This window comes from Macaca mulatta, chromosome 19, assembly GCF_049350105.2.
Source record: "Macaca mulatta isolate MMU2019108-1 chromosome 19, T2T-MMU8v2.0, whole genome shotgun sequence".
Lineage (NCBI taxonomy): Eukaryota > Metazoa > Chordata > Mammalia > Primates > Cercopithecidae > Macaca > Macaca mulatta.
Window position 1 is genome coordinate 60532157 of NC_133424.1, and position 20981 is coordinate 60553137.

The 20981-nt window shown below is 47.9% G+C and overlaps 1 protein-coding gene across 34 annotated transcripts in view; it reads right to left on the reverse strand.

Annotated features, from left to right (window-relative positions):
• The window catches only part of PLA2G4C (phospholipase A2 group IVC), a 58534-nt gene extending 39525 nt beyond the window's left edge, over positions 1 to 19009 (reverse strand). For 7 of the 34 annotated variants that reach the window (XR_013409958.1, XR_013409957.1, XM_077980617.1 and 4 more), the window contains exons 1-7: positions 18680 to 19009; positions 15017 to 15056; positions 13991 to 14102; positions 13235 to 13371; positions 8878 to 9067; positions 7353 to 7473; positions 4977 to 5117 (exon numbers count right to left, since the gene is read on the reverse strand). Coding sequence is in view for 29 of the 34 variants with exons in the window: in XM_077980617.1 (XP_077836743.1) it covers positions 4977 to 5117; positions 7353 to 7473; positions 8878 to 9067; positions 13235 to 13371; positions 13991 to 14102; positions 15017 to 15024 (709 nt within the window). In the remaining 5 variants the exon portion in view is untranslated. Of the gene's footprint in view, positions 1 to 4943; positions 5118 to 7352; positions 7474 to 8877; positions 9068 to 13234; positions 13372 to 13990; positions 14358 to 15016; positions 15378 to 16504; positions 16760 to 17312; positions 17452 to 18539 lie in introns of those variants that run through there. The other 27 variants (XR_013409960.1, XR_013409959.1, XM_077980618.1 and 24 more) reach the window with 13 other exon arrangements.
• Between the last annotated feature and the right edge of the window lie 1972 nt (positions 19010 to 20981).

Below are 20981 nucleotides of genomic sequence, written 5' to 3' on the forward strand. Positions count from 1 at the left end.
CAGACTGGTATAAAGCACTGCAGGGATCTGCAACAGGAAGAAAGATCATTCTTCCATTCCATAAATATGTATGAAGCAATTAGTGGGCACCCGGCACTCTTCTGGCTGCGGAATAGAGCAATAAACAAGACAGATAAGGTCCTTGTCCTCGCAAACCTTCTATGGGCAGATCCAGCCAGGCGCTGTAGACTGGCTACCCCAAGGCCATTTCAAGCTTCCTTCCATGCCAACCCTTCTCAGTCTACAGGCAGGAAGGGCAAATATTTCCCAGCCTCCCTTGCAGCTAGGGGGAGGTCAAGCTGTGGTCCATGCACATTGCTGGGGGGACTTCTGCAAAGTGCTTGTTGTCCTTCTCAGAAGGAGCAGGCCAGGCGTGGTGGCATGCAACTCTAGTCTCAGCTACTTGGGAGGCTGAGGCAGGAAGATTGCTTGAGGCCAGGAGTTCGAGACCTGTACTGGGCTATGATTGTGCTTCTGCACTGCAGCCTGAGTGACAGAGAGAGACCCTGACTTAAAAAAAAAAAAAAAAAAGGTTGCAGCTTCATTGGATGCAGCAGCCATCCTGTGGTGTGGAGGAGTTCAGCATGAGGGTGACTGTTAATATGCTAAGGATGGAGGAGCAGAAACCCAGAATAAACCTAGGTCCTTCTGCTTAATGTTCCACAGCTAAACCAATGTCACCCAGTCACCTATCTTTGCATTATTTATGTATTTATTTTGAGATGGGGTCTTGCTCTGTGGCCCAGGCTGGAGTGCAGTGATGTGATCTAAGTTCAATGCAACCTCTGCCTCCCAGATTCAAGTGATTCTCCTGCTTCAGCCTCCTGAGTAACTGAGATTACAGGTATGCGCCACCACGCCCTGGTAATTTTTGTGTTTTTTTAGTAGAGATGGGGTTTCACCATGTTGGCCCAACTGGTCTCGAACTCCTGACCTCAAGTGATCTGCCCGCCTCAGTCTCCCATAGTGCTGGGATTTCAGGTGTGAGTCACGGTGCCCGGCCTGTCTTTTTCTTTTGTAAGAAAATTAATCCCACATTTCCTCAGGGCACTGTGGTTGGTTAGTGACTTTTAGCCAAACATATTTGTATAGATACAGGAAGACATAAAAAATGAATAATCAGCCAGGGCCAGGTGCGTTGGCTCACGCCTGTAATGCCAGCATTTTGGGAGACTGAGGTGGGTGGATGAATTGAAGTCAGGAGTTTAAAATCAGCCTGGCTAACATGGCGAATCCCTATCTCTACTAAAAACACAAAAATTAGCTGGGCCTGGTGGTGTGCACTTATAGTCCCAGCTACTCGGGAGGCTGAGGCAGGAGAATCACTTGAACCCGGGAGGTTGCAGTGAGCCGAGATTGTACCACTGCACTCCAGCCTGGGCGACAGAGTGAGACTCCATCTCAAAAAAAAAAAAAAAAAAAGGAGAAGAAAACTCAAAGACACTACAGACATACCCATTGGGTTGGCTGGTATCCAAAAAACCCCAGAAAACAATAAGTGTTGATGAGGACGTAGAGAAATTGGAACCCTGGTGCACCATTGGGCAGAATATAAAATGGTACAGCCACTGTGGAAAATGGTATGGTCGTTTCTCAAAAAAAATTTTTTTTTTTTTTTTTTTTTGAGATGGCCCAGGCTGGAGTGCAATGGCATGATCTCGGCTCACTGCAACCTCCGCCTCCCAGGATCAAGCAATTCTCCTGCCTCAGCCTCCCGAGTAGCTGGAATTATAGGCAGGTGTCACCACACCCAGCTAATTTTGTATTTTTAGTAGAGATGGGGTTTCACCATGTTGGTCAGGCTGGTCTCAAACCCCCGACCTCAGGTGATCCTCCTGCCTCGGCCTCCCAAAGTGCTGGGATTACAGGCATGAGCCACCAGGCCCGGCCTCAAAATTTTAAAAATAGAATTACCACATACATGATCCAGCAACTCTACCTCTGAGTATGTACCCAAAAGAATTGAAAGCAAGGTCTCAAAAAGATATTCACAGACCCATGTGCATGGCAGCTTCCTTCACAACAGCCAAAAGATGAAAGCAATCCATGTGTCCATCGATGGATGAATTGATAAGCAAAATGTGGTATATTTGTACAATGGAATATGATTCATCCATAAAAAGGAAGGAATTCGAACACATGGTACAATATGGATGAACTTCAAAGTCATTTTCCTCAGTGAAATCAGACAGACACAAAAAGACAAACAGTGCATGATTCCATTTACATGTCATACTCAGAGTAGTCAAACTCATAGAGGCAGAAGGTAGTATTGTGGTTGTCAGGGGCTAAGAGAGGGGGTGACAAGGAGTTAAGTGTTCAATGGGCATAGAGTTCTAGTTTTACAAGATGAAAAGGGTTATGGAGATGGATGGTGGTGATGGTTGCATAACATTATGGATGTATCGTATTTATACCACTGTACTCGACACTTTAAAATTGTTAAAATGGCAAAATTTATGCTATATGTTTTTTGTAATAATAAATAAAAAGCACCCGGGTGTGTGTGGGGGGGATAAGAGACATGTACAGAACCACTTCAGTAGGTGATACATACACCCAAGGAAATAATAATGTTATAAGGAGCACCTGGGAGTGACAATTTCAGAATATCTGATGCCCAAGACCAGATTTAGCAAAAAGATGGCGGGGATAGGAGACAGGAGCCAGGCTTGGCAATATGAAGGACCCCTTCTGTTCAGACAAGAGAAAGGGGGAAGATCCCCTTCATCCTACCTCATTCCTCTCCCTGAGAACACCCCTCCATCTACCAGGTTGCTGGAGCTGGAACCTTTAATGTCATCTCTGATTCTCCTTACTCTCCACATCCAATCCAGGTGTAATTCTTCATCCATCTCCAGGTTTCCAGAGTCCATCCACTTCCCTCCCATATCCACTCTGGTACCCAACCTTAAACTGCCATTATCTGTCACCAGGACCATTAGCTTCTCAACTGCTCCCAACTTCTAAGTTTGCACACCCACCCCTAATCCATGCTGAGAGAGAGAGAGATCGATCTTTTCCAATATAAACTGAATCAGGTCACCACCCTAATTAAACTGCCTCCCTGGCTCTCCCAACACACTTGGAATACAAACTACACTTCATCTGTGTCCCTCAGGGTCCCATATGATCTGGACCTTGCCTACCTCTCCAGCCCTCTCTCACAGCCTCATTCAGGAGGCTCCAACCTCACTGGTCTTCTCATTGGTTCTAGAGTAAGACAAGCATGGTCCTGGCTTAGGGTCTGATATGGTTAAGTTTTATGTCCCCACACAAATCTCTCGAGTTGTAATCCCCAGGTGTTGAGGGAGAGACTTTGTGGGAGGTAATTGGATCATGGGGGCAGTTCCCCCCATGCTGCACTCATGATAGTGAGTGAGTTCTCACGAGATCTGATGGTTTTATAAGTGTTGGGTAGTTTTTCTTTGGCTTGCTCTTCTCTCTTCTGCCACCATGTGAAGAAGGTTCTTGCTTCCCCTTTGCCTTTTGCCATGATTGTAAGTTTCCTGAGGTCTCCCCAGCCATGTGAAACTGTGAGTCAATTAAACCTTCTTTGTCTACAAATTACCCAGTCTCGGGTAGTATCTTTATAACAGTATGAAAATGGACTAATACAAGGTCTCTGTATTTGCTCTTCCCTCTGTCCATGTGCTTTTCCTCTAAGATATCTGCATGGCTTCACTTTTCATCAGGTCCACGCTCAAAGGCCATCTCTTGTCAGAAGCTCGACCACCAATTAAAAATAATACTGTGGTCACTCTCCAGCCCCTTATCATGAATTATTTTTCAAGATAGCATTTACTGTGATCTGACATTATAATATATATTTATTTTTGTGTGTGTTCATTCATCATCTCCTTTCCTGGAGTGCAAACTTCATTAGGGAATGAGCCTTCACTGTCCTGCTCATGACTGAATCCCCTGCATTTAAAATAGTATCAGGGTCCCAGCGTGTCTCAAAAGTGTATGCTAAAATCATGGCGATTCAACCATCCTTGAATTACTACCATGTGCTGGGCACTGGGCTGAGTGCTTTATTTGTGGATTATGCCTAACTCTCATACCCACATTTTGAGATAAGTACTTTCCCTATGAGAAAACCGAGGCTCAGGTAACATAAATGACTTTCTCAAGCTGGCATTATTTGTCCCGTGTAGGGGAGCTGTCTGCCTAGCAGGGTAATGCCTTCAGACCCTGAGTTCTCAGAAGATTATGAAGCCACAACTAAAAGTGATACCAGTGTGTAAGCTACAGTCAAGGACATTTAATCAAGTTCTTATTTTACTCACTATCACTGTTTTGATTGTTTTTGGTTTTTGTTGTAATTTTTTCTGGAAATACCCTGTTTTAAAAAAATTGTATGCCCCTTGCTTTGCTGGTGCCCAAAACACATTCTAGTTTTTTTTGTTGCTGTTTGTTTGTTTTGAGACAGGATCTTTCTCTGTCATCCAGGCTGGAGGGCAGTGGTGGATCATAACTCACTGCAGCCTTGAACTCCCAGGCTGAAGTGATCCTTCCACTGCCTCAGCCTCCTGAGTAGCTGGGACCCATAGGCACATGCCACCATGCCTGGCTAATTTTTAAGTTTTTGTAGAGACACAATGTTGCTATGTTTCCCAGGTTGGTCTCAAACTCCCAGTCTCAAGGGATCCTCCCATATCAGCCTCCCAAAGCACCATGTCATCCCAAACACATTCTGAATCTGCTTATTGGAAGCCACAGCCCTGGACTTGAGCCCCTCTATTAAGCTCTCTCTCCTGGATTGTTTGATAGGATATCATGTATCTGACACATTAAGGAGACCTTTGAGAGACACTGAAGACTCAGCAGGAGGAACACACCATTCCTCTTTCTGGAAGCATACCAAGTCCTTTTCTTTCCCCCCAGAAATGTAAGAGCTGGGCAAAGCTAGACCCTCTTACCTCTCCTCCACTTCCCACCCCCATTTAATCCCCTCTGACCCCAGCACTGACCTCTCAGGAAAGACAGGTCTCTCTCAGGGTGAGTTCTGACCAGTCTTCCCTTCTTGAATTTGCTTCCGAAGTGGGTTATGGAAACATAGGCCCCCAGTGCAGGGAAGCCAGCATGGTGAGGGGTGAACTCGAACCAGGTCTCTGCAGAGGAAATACAAGGGCTAGTGAGTCCCAGCACAGAACTTGGAACGTAGCAGGTGTGCAGGAAAAAAAATCTATTAATGAGGAATTACAACCATGCCAGGAGAATGTCAGAGACGGACCGTGGGGTGTCAGAAACCACTGGGGATCTCATCCTCAGACCTGAGTCTTTACACTGCTGGTGGCAGCTCATAACTTCCACAGAAGCCTGTTTCCAGTATTTTCCAGAGCTTGAACCCTCAGCCCTGCCTCTCTCTTCCGTCTCATTGTGGCTACAACTCCATGGAACCCTGGAGTGCAAAGGAAGAGTGTAGCCACATGATTGCATGGAAGTTTGTCTGTGGGCATAAATCTAATGCATGATTCCAATGTGAGTCATTAGAATATTCCAGGGAAGAAAATGACATGATCAGATTTTCATCCTGGAAACTTCCATTAGGTAGCCAGGGAAGGAGGTGGACAGCTTGGGATGGGCGGGCCAGTGAGGAACTAATTACAAGAGTCTCCCAGGAGACTGGGAGACCTGGTCTGGGGGTGATGTAGAAGAGCACAAAGGATGAAAATGAGGAGGGGGTGATTTCTAGGGCTGGGAAGGACTGAATTTGTGGGGCCTATGGAATGGATGGAGTCAGCTCTATCTGCTCTGGTGAGAAAACAGCACAAGGAAACACACTGAGGAGAGAGATAAAACATTCACGGCTGGTCGCGGTGACTCACGCCTATAATCCCAGCACTTTGGGAGCCCCAGGCGGGTGGATCACCTAAGGTCAGGAGTTTGAAACCAGCCTGACTGACATGGTGAGACCCTGTGTCTACTAAAAATACAAAACTTAGCCAGGTGTGGTGGCGCATGCCTACAATCCCAGCTACTTGGGAGGTTGAGGTAGGAGAATCACTTGAACCCGGGAGGCACAGGTTGCTATGAGCTGAGATCGCGCCATTACACTCCAGCCTGGGCAACAAGAGCAAAACTCTGTCTCAAACAAACAAACACCATTCATACTGAGGGCTTCTGAGCCTTGAGATTCCGGGAGATGTCCAACCACTGGTAACTGGTAACATTGCCTGATATATCGTGAGAAGCCAGGACACAGTTGCTTAACAAGTAAGTGCACAAGTAAGTGCTTAGGAAATAGGGTAAGGAGGTGTGGATCTCAGGAGAGAGATGAGCTCAAAAGAGAAACTGGAATGACTGGAGAGCTGCCAGCATTTGGGTGACAATTGGACCTATGGAGAAGGAAGACATCTAAAAAGTGAGAGATGGCTGGGAGCCGTGGTTCACGCCTGTAATCCCAGCACTTTGGGAGGCTGAGGCAGGTGGATCACCTGAGGTCAGAAGTTCGAGACCAGCCTGACCAACATGGAGAAACTAAAAATACAAAATTAACCGGGTGTAGTGGCACATGCCTGTAGTCCCAGCTACTAGGGAGGCTGAGGCAGGAGAATTGCTTGAACCTGGGAGGTGGAGGTTGCGGTGAGCCGAGATCGTGCCATTGCGCTCCAGCCTGGACAACAAGACAGAAACTCCGTCTCAAACAAAACAAAACAAAACAAAACAAAAGTGAGAGACAGCCCTTCCCACCCACCCTACCATCCTTCAAACCTCCCTTATTACAGTTTCTTTCCTTTTTTTCTTTTTTCCTTCCTGTCCTCTCTTTTCTTTTTTGTTTCTTTTTTTTTGGGGGGGGGGGACAGGGTCTCACTTTGTCACCCAGGCTGTAGTGCAATGGTGCAATCACAGCTCACTGAAGCCTTGAATTCTGGATATCCAGTGATTCTCCTGCCTCAATCTCCTGAGTAGATTCTTCAGGTTCCTGCCACCATGCTTGACTATTTTATTGTGTTTTGTTTTGTTTTGCTATTTAATGTTGCTGTTGTTTTGAGATGGGGTCTCACTATGTTGCCCAGGGTGGTCTCCAACTCCTAGTTTCAAGCAATCCTCCCACCTCAGCCTCCCAAAGCACTGGGATTACAGGCATGACTGGGATTACAGGCGTGAACCACCATGTTGACCTCTTAAAGGTTTTCTTGATCCATGCAACGCAAGTGCGCGTCCTCTGGCTACTTCTGGGACTTCCCTCTTCTCTCCTCTAAGCTGAGCACCCTGTTTTCCGCAATCCTGAGCCCTTCCCTCTTCCTGGGCTCCCCAAGGGAAGGGCAGGAAAACACTGTTCCATTTCACTCCATGCCGTTCCGTCCCTTACTACCTCTCCCTCCCTCTAAATGTTTGCTTACCCTGTGCTTTTGCCTCCTGCCAGGAGGGTTGTAGGTCGTTGTCAATGGCTGCAAATATCGGGTAGGGTAGTGTCCCTTCTTCCACGGGCTTCTTCATATTGGACAAATGGGACTCCGGCAGCTTTGGGAGAAGGTGCCAAGACGAAGTGTGAGGGAGCATATGGGTCCCACAGGGTGGAACCTCTGCACGTAGGCCAACTTTTTTTTTAGAGGGGTCTCAGTCTGTCACCCAGGCTGCAGTGCAGTGGTACAATCATGACCCACTGCAGCCTCAACCTCCTGGGCTCAAGCAATCCACCTGCCTCAACCTCCCAAGTAGCTGGGACTACAGATGCATGTCACCATGCCCGGCTAATTTATTTTTTGATAGAGACAGGCTCTTGCTATGTGGCTCAGGCTGGTCTCGAACTCATGGCTTCAAGCAATCCTCCTGCCTCGGCCACCCAAAGTGCCTGGATAGGCTAGGTGCAGTGGCTCATACCTATAAATCCCAGCACTTTGGGAGGCTGAGGTGGAAGGATCACTCGAGTCCAGGATTTGGAGACCACCCTGAGCAACGAAGCAAGATCCTGTCTCTACAAAAAAAATGAAAAATAAAAGACAATTAGTCAGGCACAGTAGTGGGTGCCTGTAGTCCCAGCTACTTGGGAGGCTGAGCTGGGAGGATTGCTTGAGCCCAGGAGGTCAAGGCTGCAGTGAGTATGACTGCACCACTGCACTCCAGCCTGAGTGACAGAGTGAAACCCTGTCTCAAGAACAAACAAAACAAACAAAACAACAACAAAAGCCCAAAGTGTTAGGATAGGCTGGATGCAGTGGCTCATACCCATAATCCCAGCACTTTGGGAGGCTGGGGTGGGAGGATCACTTGAACCCAGTAGCTGGAGGATTGCTTGAGCTCAGGAGTTTGAGACCAGCCTGGGCAATATAGCGAGATCCCTGTCTCTACAAAAAAAAAAAATTTAAAAATTAGCCAGGCATGGTGGTGCACACCTGTTGCCCCAGCTTACTCAAAAGGCTGAGGCAAGAGGATTGCTTGAGCCCAGAAGGTCAAAGCTGCAGTGAGCCATGATCCCGCCACTGCGCTCCAGCCTGGGTGACAGAGCAGGACCCTTTCTGAAAAATGAAATGAAATGAAATGAAATAAAATAGTGAATTCAAGACATCAAATGGCCAAGGAGGGATGGAGAGGAAAGTTGTCTTGGGTCTGAGACTTTCCCTATTTTTGCCTTATTCCATCATAATTCCTCATTGTTCTTCTTGCCCTGGATGTCTGTGTATCTTTCTAGTAAATCATATCACTTTATTTTTTGCATAAATGAATAAGAGTCAGTTTCTGTCACTTGCAACCACTGTCATTCTGATATACTTAAGTTTTGAGGCATCCATCGAAATGCCCAGATTTTGATGTCTTGAAAGTCCCGAAAGACTTAAAAGGTGTGCCAGTCAGTATCTTTGGCAACCTCACGCCCTGAGACCCCTTGCTCCTACCCCCACCCCAGGTCCCCAGCGGGGAATGACTTACTTCTCTGGTTTGCTTGGAGATAACCATGTAGGCCCAGAAGTCGGTCAGAGAGTAATTCTCAGACCTCGCTGCTTGGATGGTTTTCTGTAGGCTCTTAGCCAAGTCCCACTCCTGTCGGCTAAATCGATGTCTCAGGTCAGCCTCGAGAGCTTCCATGTCACCATCATTGGTGTAGAGAGAAGATATTGCCCTGGAGGACAGAGGAAGAGAGTGAGTTTGGCATTGTATGTATGGACGATGAAGACTGGGGAAGGATGCGTGGGAGGAGGTCCTTCACAGGAACACCTGGCTCACGGAGAGGGCGACACGCAGAGGAAACGGAAAATTTACATTAAATAAATATAACTGCAGAACGATCAAGGTCAAAGGAGGAGGCTCAAAATCACCTGGGACAATCCTTCTATTTCACAGGCAGGAAAATGAGAGCATGATGGGAGAAAGGCCTCATCTGAGTCAAATGTTTTTTGCAGCCAGCATTTATTAAAGGTTTACATGTGACAGCAACAAACTGTCTTTAGTCTTTTAGACCTATTAACTCACATAATCCTAGAAAATCAATGAAAGGGACCAGGTGTGGTGGCTTATGCCTGTTAATTCCAGCCCTTTGGGAGGCCGAGGCGGGAGGATTGCCTGAGGTCAGGAGTTTGAGACCAGCCTGGTCAACACGGTGAAACCCCGTCTCCACTAAAAATACAAAAAAATTAGCCAGGCGTGGTGGCATGCACGGTGGTGGGCACCTGTAGTGCCAGATACTCAGGAAACTCCGTCTCTACTAAAAACACAAAAATTAGCCAGGCACGGTGGCACACGCCTGTGGTCCCAGCTGCTCAGGAGGTTGAAGCAGAGGAGTCACTTGAACCTGGGAGGCCGAGGTTGCAGTGAGCCGAGATTGTGCCACTACACCCCAGCCTGGTGACAGAGCACAACTCCGTCTAATAAAAAAAAAAAAAGACTTGATATTCATTTGTTCACTCAATAAATATGTGTGTGTGTGTATATATAATATTTATATAAAATATATGTATGTATATATATCTTTTTAAATTTATAAAGAAAAGAGGTTTATTTAGCTCACAGTTCTGCAGGATGTACAAGAAGCATGGTGCAAAAAGCTTCTACTCATGGCAGAAGGCAAGGGAGCTGGTGTGTCACATGGAGTCTATATATATATAAAATTTTTTTTTTTGAGACAGGTCTTGCTCTATTGCCCAGCCTCAAGTGCAGTGGCATGATCTTGGCTCACTGCAGCCTCAAATCCCTGGGCTCAAATGATCCTCCCACCTCAGCCTCCCAAGTAGCTGGAACCACACTACTCACCAGGTGCATCACCATGCCCTGCTCATTTTTAAATTTATTTTCTGTAGAGACAGAGTCTCACTATGTTGCCCAGGCTGGTCTCAAGCTTGTGGCCTCGAGCAATCCTCCCACCTCAGCTTCCCAAAATGCTGGGATTATAGGTGTGAGCCACTGTGCCTGTGCTCAATAAAAATTTTTGATGTTCTTAATGCTGCTTATTGGGTGCTATCTACACTCACACCATCCAATGTATTAAACACACATCGTAGCTCTTGAGCCCTTGAAGTGTGGCTAGCGTGATTTTAAATTTTTATTTCATTTTAATTAGCTTAAATGTAAACACTGGTACTCCATTCAGTTACTGGGAAACTCTGGAGTATGTCTGGAACAAGCTGGTTATGAAAAGCTCTTTCCTTTAACATCTTTTTTTTTTTCTGGAGACAGAGTCTTGCTCTGTCACCCAGGCTGGATGGAGTACAGTGATTTGATCTCAGTTCACTGCAACCTCTGCCTCCTGGGTTCAAATGATTCTCCTGCCTCAGCCTCCCAAGTAGCTGGGATTACAGGCACCCGCTACCACAACCAGCTAATTTTTATATTTTTAGTAGAGACAGGGTTTCACCATGTTGGCCAGGCTGGTCTCAAACTCCTGACCTCAGGTGATCCACCCGCCTCGGTTTCCCAAAGTGCTGGAATTACAGGCGTGAGCCACTGCCCTGGGCCTCCCTTAACATCTAATGAGACTTCTGCATCCAACTTGGAATGCGCTGAGTATAAAAGGCCCAGCAGCTTTCAAAGACTTAGTCTGACAAAAGGAATGTCAAATATCTCATTAACAATGTTTTTCTTAATGATGTGTCAAAACGCGAATGTTTTGGATATATTGGGTTAAAGAAAATTGATCATTCATTTCACTGTTTCTTTTTACCTTCTTGAAGAGGCTACTAGAAAATTTAAAATGGGCCAGACATGGTGGCATATGCCTGTAATTCCAGCACTTTGGGAGGCTAGGGCAGGCAGATCACCTGAGGTCAGGAGTTTGAGACCAGCCTGGCCAACATGGTGAAACTCCATCTCTACTAAAAATACAAAAATTAGCTGGGTGTGGTGGCAAGTGCCTGTAATCCCGGCTAATTGGGAGGCTGAGGCAGGAGAATCGCTTGAACCCGGGAGGTGGAGGTTGCAATGAGCCAAGATCGCGCCACTACACTCCAGCCTGGGCAACGAGAGCGAGACTGCATCTCCAAAAGGAGAAAAGAAAAGAAAAGAAAGAAAGAAAGAAAATTTAAAATGATAGAATAGATGAGATATGGCTCATGGTATACAGTACTACTGGATAGCTCAGGTTGGGACGCTTTGCATATGTTTCATCATTTAAATCTCAAAGAGTCCTGTGAAATCAGCAAGTTATCCTCAACAGTGGAGGAAACCAAGGCACAAAGAAGTATGTCTGGGCTCATAACAGCCCACGAAGGACAGCTCCAGGAACTAACCCAAAGCTGTTGGAATATAAGGCTTTTGTTGTTGTCATTTGTAGAGATGGGGTCTCGCTATGTTGCCCAGGCTAGTCTTGAACTCCTGGGCTCAAGAGATCCTCCCACCTGGACCTCCCAAAGTACTGGGATTACAGGTGTGAGTCCCTGTGTCCAGCCAGGTCTTAACCACTGCAGCCTTGGAAAGATTACAGAAGAAATCATGTGGTTCCTATCTCAACAGCGCCCCCTGGAGTTCTGCAATGTGCAGTTCGGCTAAATCCTCATGCCATGTCACTCAACATGTTCTAGATGAGCCTTGGAGGAATAGAGGGGTCCTAGGTGTGACTCTGCAGTACCTTTCCCACTCCCAGGCTCTGCAGCTCTGCTCTTCCTGCTGTCGTCCCCATGAACCTCATCCTCCACACCCAGCTCAGAACCCAGCTCCAGATCAAACTTTGAGCACAGAAAGGAAAACAAATCATGCCAGCCAGGTTCAACATTCATGCCTCTGCCCTGCCTATCTCACTCGAGCCTCTGCTGCTCTGCCCAGCCTTACCTCCTGCTCGGAAAATGTGCCAAGATCGATTAGTCATGTCTGCCCTGGGCTTGGAAACAAACATGCAGACATGAGTGTTTCATACCTGCCATCTGGGGCCTCCTGAATGAGACAGTCCTACACAAATTAATGCAATACTTTATCACGGAGGCTGAGAAGTTAAAAGGGCTGTATTCTATCCACCTGCAGTGTGAAAAGTGCACCTGAACCTGTAAATCCTCCTTTAAAGTCAGAAGGTAGTATTATTATGCTTTGTCCACAGCAGTTTTGTGTAGTAAAGAAAGATACTTCGTGTTTTTCCCTGCTTCCTGGTGCAGAGTTCCTAAAATCCTTGGAATTGTTTTTTAGAATTTTTGGGTTTTTTTTTTGAGACAGGGTCTCTCTGTCACCCAGGCTGGTGTGCAGTGTGTGACTGTAGCTCAATGCAGCCTCAGCCTCCCAGGCTAAAGCAATCCTCCTGCCTCAGCTTCCTGAGCAGCTGGGACCATAGGCATGCACCACCACACCTGGCTAATTTTTTCACTTTTTGTAGAGATGGGGTCTAGCTATGTTGCCTAGCTTGGGTCTCAAACTCCTGAACTCAAGTGAGCTTCCTGCCTCAGCCTCTCAAAGTGCTCGGATTACAGGCATGAGCCACCACACCCGGCCCATCCTTTGTAATACACCAGCAAATATAAGTAAAGTGTGTTCCTGAGTTCTGTGAGCTATTCCGGTAAATTATTGAACATGAGGAGGAAGCTGTGGGAAACCCCAAACTATTGCCAGTCGGTCAGAAGTACCAGCGGCTAGGTAATTGCAACTCGTGTCTGAAGTGGGGCAGTTTTTAGGGACTGAGCCCCTTTAACCTGTTGGAATCTGACCTGAACTCCAGGCAGACAGCGGCAGAATTGCTCAGCATTGTAGGATACCCAGCTAGTATCAGAGAGCTCAAGAAGCAGCGTTGGAAAAACCACACACATTTGGTGTCAGGAGGAAAACAATAATCCCATTTATGTGTCAGAAAGCAATCTGAAACACGAGTGACACTTACCAAGTGGATCCGGAGACCCCTGCGAGGTACGTGACAGCATCCAACAGGCCCTGTTCTTTCATCTCACTCAGGACCCCAAGGCAGGCAATGTGAGCCCGCAGTCCTCCGCCTGAGCCCAGCACAGCAACAACTGGGGCCTAGGCATTGGGGAGAGAATCAATCAGAGGTTCAGAGCCTGAGGATGGAGGTGGGAACAAGAAGAAGGGTACCTAGGGCCAAGCACCGTGGCTCACGCCTGTAATCCCAGCACATTGGGAGGCCGAGGCGGGTGGATCACTTGAGGTCAGGAGTTCAAGACCAACCTGGCCAACATGGTAAAACCCCATCTCTACTAAAAATACAAAAATTAGCTGGGTGTGGTGGCGCACACCTGTAATCCCAGCTGTTTAGTGGGCTGAGGCAGAAGAATAGCTTGAACCTGGGAGGTGGATGTTGCAGTGAGCCAAGATCATGCCACTGCACTCCAGCCTGGGAGACAGAGCGAGACCTTGTCTCAAAAAAAAAAGAAAAAAAGAAAAAGAAAAAGAAAGGAGGAGGAGGAGGAGAAGGATAAGAAGACGATCTAGGATCTCCCTTAGGCAGGGGCAATGTCTGTCCCATAGAAGTTCATATCCTTCTATTTCTGTCCCATAGAAGGTCGTATCCTTCTATTTCCTCCCTTTGGTCCAGCTCTCCCTGGCTGAGATGGGCCCTGGACACTGGGCACAGAGGGGGCGATCCTGGGATCTCTGGGGCCACCCTCCTCCCCTCACTTACCTCATCGGCCTCAATATGTAGCTTCTTCAGAGCTTTTAGCACATGAAGTCTTCGTCTCTCCACAGCCACCTTTTCTTCTTTCTGGAGCCCAGGAATTATGGAAACCTCAGAGCTTCCCAGGAGAAAACACAAAGAAGTCCAGAAAATTCACAGGGAAAAGGGATAAAACACAGAATTTGACCTAGAACCGGGCTGTCCGAGCAGGTAGCCACCAGCCCATGGGTACCTGGTTTCCTTTTGGGGTGAGGAAAATATTCTGAAACTAGATAGAGGTGATGGTTGTACAATACTGTGAATGCATTGAATGCCAGTCAATTATTCACTTTTCAAAATGGTTAATTTTGGGGCCAGATGCGGTGGCTCACACCTGTAATCCCAGCACTTTGGGAGGCCGAGGTGGGTGGATCACTTGAGCCCAGGAGCTCAAGACCAGCCTGGCCAACATGGTTACCTCCCTCCCTCCCTTCCTTTCTTCTTCCCTCCCTCCCTCCTTTCTCTCTCTCTCTCTCTCTCTTTTTTGAGACAGAATCTTGCTCTGTTGCCCAGGCTGGAGTGCAGTGGCGCAATCTCAGTTCACTGCAACCTCCACCTCCCCGGTTCAACAATAAGACAGGGTCTTGCTCTGTTGCCCATCACCAGTGCGGTGGTGCAATCATAGCTTACTGCAGCCTTGAGCACCGGGACTCAAGTGATCCTCATGTCTCAGCCTTCCAAGTAGCTTGGACTACAGGTGTGTACCACTATGCTTGGCTAATTTTAAAAAATATTTTCTTTTATTGTAGAGATAGGGTTTCACCATGTTGCCCAGGCTAATCTCGAACTCTGGGACTCAAGAGACCTTCTTGCCTCGGCCAACAAAAGTGTTGGGATTACAGGCATGGGCCACCACGCCCAACCTTCAGCTCTTTCCATCTATCTCCACCAAGCGAGAGGAACGGTCACAGCCCTCACCTCTTGACACTCACTGTGCATTCCATTACACAAATGCTCTGCTTCCCCACAGTGGTCAGCTCTGAGACCACTTACCTTCCCATGGTGCACTGCAGTCAGAAAATTCTCAGTCCTCCTGCCAAACAAATGGCTCTTGTTAGACCTGTGTCCACTGTTGGGCTTAGCAAAGACAGTGGGGGAGGGCCGGGACTGTCACGGGCTCATGGGTTCTTCTTGTCCACTGCCCAGACAAAACCAATGTGAACAGCAGGTGTTGCAGCAAAGAGTGAGAGTTTAATAATCTCAGGGGCGGCCAAGAGAGGAGAATGGGAGAAATGGGAGAAATGTTTCAAGCGCATCTCTCTGAAAATTTGGAGGCTAGGGTTTTTCCTCTCTGTCTTTCTCTTTTTCTCCTCTCTCTCTCTCTCTAGATGAAGTTTCCCTCTTGTTGCCCAGGCTGGAATGCATTGGCATGATCTTGGCTCACTGCACCCTCCACCTCCTGGGTTCAAGCAATTCACCTGCCTCAGCCTCCCGAGTAACTGGGATTACAGACATGTACCACCATGCCCAGCTAATTTTTGTATTTTTAGTAGAGATGGGGTTTCTCCATATTGGCCAGGCTGGTCTCGAACTCCTGACCTCAGGTGATCCGCCTGCCTCGGCCTCCCAAAGTGCTGGGATTACAGGCGTGAGCCACCGCGCCCGGCCAGAGGCTAGGGTTTTTTAAGGAAACTTTGGTGGGCAAGGGGCTGGGGGAACTGAAACAATTGATCGGGTATGGATGAAATCACAGACCAAAACTGTCTTTGTATGGCTGAGTCACTTCCTGGTAGTGGGTGTCAGGACCAGGTGGTAGCTCTTGGTCTGCCAAAATGCTCACTCTGAAAACTATCTCAAAGACAAGTTCTTTTTTTTTTCTTCCCCCTTAAAAAAACCAAAACCAAAACCAAAACAAAACATTATTGCCAGGAGCAGTGGCTCATGCCTGTAATCCCAGCACTTTGGGAGGCCGAGGCAAGCAGACCACTTGAGGTCAGGAGTGACCAGAAGACAGGAGTGTGACCCTCTGTCACGCCCAGACAGGGCCACTAGAGGGCTCCCTGGTCTAGCGGTAACGCCAGCGTCTGGGAAGACTCCCGTGGCCTAGCGGACCTTGGTCTAGCGATCACGTCAGTGCCTAGAAAAAGCACCCATTACTTAGCAGACCGGGAAAGGGAGTGTCCCTTTCCCCGGGGGAGTTAGAGAAGACTGCTCCACAGCCTCTTGTGGAGGGCCTGACTGGTGTCAGCCGCCCACAGCCATCCGGAGGCCTAACCATCTCCCTGTGATGCTGTGCTTCAGCGGTCACGCTCCTGTTTCACTTTCATGTTCCACTCCATACACCTGGCTCCGCCCTCTACAGAGCAGCAGCAAAATTAGTGAAAGTATTAAAGTCTTTGATCTTTCTGAAAAGAGCATAGAAGAAATAATGACATAAGCTGTCTTCTCTCTCTCTGCCTCGGCTACCTAACAGGGAAGGGCCCCCTGTCTGGTGGACACGTGACTCACGTGACCTTATCAATCACTGGAAATGACTCACACTCTTTACCCTGCCCCTTATTATCCAATAAATAACAGCGCAGCCAGGCATTCAGGGCCACTATCGGTCTCCCCGTCTTGGTGGTAGTGGTCCCCCAGACCAGCTGTCTTTTCTTCTCCGTCTTGTGTCTTTATTTCTACGATCTCATTTCCACACACGGGGAGAAAGATCCACAGACCCTGTAGGGCTGGTCCTTACAGTGGCGCAATCATAGCTCACTGCAGCCTCCAACTCTTGGGCTCAAGCAATCCTCCTGCCTTGGCCTCCTGAGTAGCTGGGGCTAGAGGCATGCACCACCATGCCTCTAAAACTTTGCCTCTGGCAAAGTTTTAATTTTTTTGTAGAGATTGAGGTCTCACTATGTTGCCCAGGCTGGTCTTGTTCTCCTGGGCTCAAGCAATCCTCCTGCCTTAGCCTCCCAAGAAGTGGGGATTACAGGTGTTAGCTACCACAGTCCACTAAAAAGATGAGTTCTGTAAGTTTCACAATAGCGATGTTATTTACAGAAGTGGCTGGGGAAGTTATAGATCTTGCGACCCCTGGTTATGTGACTCTGAAGCACATATAGAAAAGGAAGCTAAGGGAGGGCAGGTCATTGTTTAACCCACAACTGTTATTTAGCAAAGTTCCAGCACCTTCATGATTCTAACCTTGTCTTATGAATGTGGCTTCAGGCCGGGCACAGTGGCTCATGCCTGTAATCCCAGCTCCTCGAGAGGCCGAGGTGGGTGGATCACTTGAGATCAGGAGTTGGAGACCAGCCTGACCAACATGGTGAAACCCTGTCTCTACTAAAAGTACAAAAGTCACCTGAGCATGGTGGTGGGCGCCTGTAATCCCAGCTACTCAGGAGGCTGAGGGAGGAGAATCGCTTGAACTCAGGAGGTGGAGGTTGCAGGGAGCAGAGATCACACCATTGCACTCCAGTCTGGGCAACAAGAGTGAAACTCTGTCTCAAAAATAAATAAATAAAAAGTAAATGAATGTGACTTCAATCTCTCAACAAGCACTGGGGGTCAGTTTTCTTCGTCTCAAAGTTTAACTATGAATTAAATTCCTCTCCTGGTAATTTTGGCCTCTGCACTAGAATAAGAAAAAAAAAAAATCTAGCCTGTGAGGTTAGAAACAAGATGGTCAGTCATGTTAGCTTTCTCTCATTACTTTCATTTCTGCAAAGGCAATTTCAAGATCCCTGTTATGAAATTAATCGGCTTCCCCCCACCACCTCCAAATTCATGTGTTGGACTTGTAACCTCCAGAACCTCAGAATGTGACTGTATTTGGACATAAGATTCTTTTTCGTTGCTTGCTTTTTGAGACAGGGTCTTGCTTTGTCACCCAGGCTGGAGTGCAGTGATGTGATTGTGGCTCACTGCAGCCTCAGCCTCCCTGGCTCAAGTGAGTCTCTCACCTCAGCCTCCCGAGTAGCTGGAAGTGCAGGTACATGCTACCATCTCCAGCTAAATTTTTTATGTTTTGTAGAGATCGGGTCTTGTTATGTCACCCAGTCTGGTCTTGAACTTCTGGGCTCTAGAGAGCTTCCCAAAATGCTGGGATTACAGGCATGACTCATCGCACCTGGCCAGACATAGGCTCTTAAAGAGGTGACTAAGTTAAAGTGGAGTCCTGAGGGTGGCCTGGAATTTGGTTTTATTGGTTTTATAAGGAGAGATTAGGGCCTCTGCAAGAGGCTTCAGGAGAAACCAACCCTGCCAACACCTTGATTTTGGATCCAGCTTCCGGAAGTGTTAGAAAATAAACTCCTGGCCGGGCGCAGTGGCTCACGCCTGTAATCCCAGCACTTTGGGAGGCTGAGTGGGGCGGATCACGAGGTCAGGAGTTCAAGACCGGTCTGGCCAACATGGTGAAACTCTGTCTCTACTAAAAATACAAAAATTAGCCAGGTGTGGTGGTGTGCGCCGGTAGTCCCAGCTACTCCGGAGGTTGAGGCAGGAGAATGGCTTGAACCCGGGAGGCCGAGGTTGCAGTGAGTGGAGATCGTGTCACTGCACTCCAGCCTGGGCGACAGAGCGAGACTGTGTCTCAAAAAAAAAAAAAAAAAAGAAAGAAAAAAGAAAAAGAAAAAAAATCCTGTTGTTTAATTGCACCCAATCCCTGGTCCTTCGTTACGGCCGCCCCAGCGGGATGAAACAGCCCTCCCCGCCCCGACGGCTTGCCTGAGTCTGTGCTGGGGCTTGTGCGCATGCGCAATGGAGCTGGGTGCTCGGGAATCCGGAGCAGAGGGTTGGGCTCCCTGGGCTTAGCGATGTAGTCGCTGCACAGCTCGTTCAGCCGGGATCTCAGTGGGTGAAGACTGCGGGAATCCTCGGTGCCAAAGCTTCTGTGGTCCTCCTGCTTTCCTTTTCCGCTGTGGGGGGAGGTCGCGGGCTGGAGGTGTTTCCTCCTGGTCCTGAGCAGGGCCAACCTGGAGGTAAAATGCCCCCTGCGCTTTTATACAGCCCTCCTCGGCTTGTGCGCCCTGCTCGGTTGCTCCAGCTTTTTCAGCTGTTCCCAAGCTCACCCAGAGCTATTTGCATCCGTGGGATCACGTGGAAAGAGGGACTTTCCAGGGTTCCTTAATGATGTCACCCTTCTATCATTAGGCACCCGAGACCAGTATTCAAAAAAAGAATGTTGTCGTTATATAACTATATTGAAGATAAATATTCCTCAGAACAGATTTAGCTAATCTTCCTATGCAATGGGCTGCCTAATAACCATCATATATAATATCATACTCAAATACCCAGAAAAAGAAATATTGAGGCCAGGCGTGGTGGCTCACGCCTGTAATCCCAGCACTTTGGGAGGCTGAGGCGGGTGGATCATGTGAGGTTAGGAGTTCTGAGACCAGCCTGGCCAACATGGTGAAACCCTATCTCTACTAAAAAATACAAAATTTAGCCAGGCATGGTGGTGTGTGCCTGTAATCCCAGCTACTACTCGGGAGGCTGAGGCAGGAAAATTGCTTCAACCCAGGAGGTAGAGGTTGCAGTGAGCCAGATCCTTGGGGCCAAGTCTGGCTCATTTAATGTCAATTTTTAGAAAATCTGTGAGCTCCATTCACAGTGAAGGTTTGAAGCCCAGAAGTGGCCTCCCAACAGGGAACCACATTTCCCAGCATCCTTTGCAGCTAGGTGTGGTCATGTGACCAAGTTCCAGTCAGTGCAATGGAGCATCTGTGGGGAGCGCCACTTCTAGGAGTGGCTCCTAGAAACCTCCCATACTACCCTCCTGCCTACTCTTCCTGAAGCCCAGCACTAAACATCCCAACTTGATGGGTTTTGAATTTTTTTTTTTTTTTTTGAGATGGAGTCTCTTTGTCGCCAAGGCTGGAGTGCAGTGGTGCGATCTCAGCTCACTGCAACCTCTGCCTCCTGGGTTCAAGCGATTCTCCTACCTCAGCCTCCTGAGTAGCTGGGAATATAGGCACCTGCCACCACGCCCAGCTAATTATTTTTGTATTTTTAGTAGAGACGGGGTTTCACCGTGTTGGCCAGGCTGGCTCGAACTGCTGAACTCAAGTGATCCACCTGCCTCGGCTTCCCAAAGTGCTGGGATTACAGGCACGAGCCACCACACCCAGCCTGATTCTTATTTTTTAAAAATAGAGATGAGGCCATAATCCCAGCACTTTGGGAGGCCAAGGCAGGAGTATCACCAATTTTAGAACAGGATTTCACCAGGGGGAAGATGGTTTCCCCTGCTCCCCCTAACTCCAGGCTCATCTCTTCAATGCCCACAACTCCAGCCATTGCAGGATCTTTTCACTCCTAGACCTGTCCATGCCATTGCCCGACCTGTGGGATAAGGTTCCGCACCTCACAGAAGCTCACGAGGCTCTCCACAGTATAGTTAGTAGTTACAGATGCAGGGTCAAGGAGCTGAAGGCATGGACCAAACCCTGGCCCACCACTTCCTAGATAGTGGACCTAGGGAAGGTAACTTACATCCCTGCACCCCTCAGTGTCCTCACTTGTTCAATGGGGAGAATAAAAGTACCTACCTGGTGGAGCCATCATGAGGGTCACTGAGGAGTAAGGATGACCCTGCCCAGCTCCAGCGGAGGGACATGGCGGCCATGTGTGGCGGGAGATGTGTTCCTGGGACCCTGCACTGGTGTGGGAAGAGCCAAGCCCAAGGGAACCATGGATCTCCACACAGAGTCAGACAGTGACGTGGGGATCCCCTGACATACAATATTTAAATACGTATATATATTTTTTGCCTTATTTTATTTGAAATTGAAACACAAATGCATACTAATTTGCCAGTTCTTTAAGGCAGAGCTGTATCAGGAACTCTTAGCTGTGAGAAACAAGTCATTTTTTATTTTTTTTTTTTGAGACAGTTTTGCTCGTTGCCCAGGTTGGAGTGCAATGGCTTGCTCTTAGCTCACTGCAACCTCCACCTTCCGGGTTCAAGTGATTCTCCTGCCTCACCCTCACGAGTAGCTGGGATTACAGGCATGTGCAACTA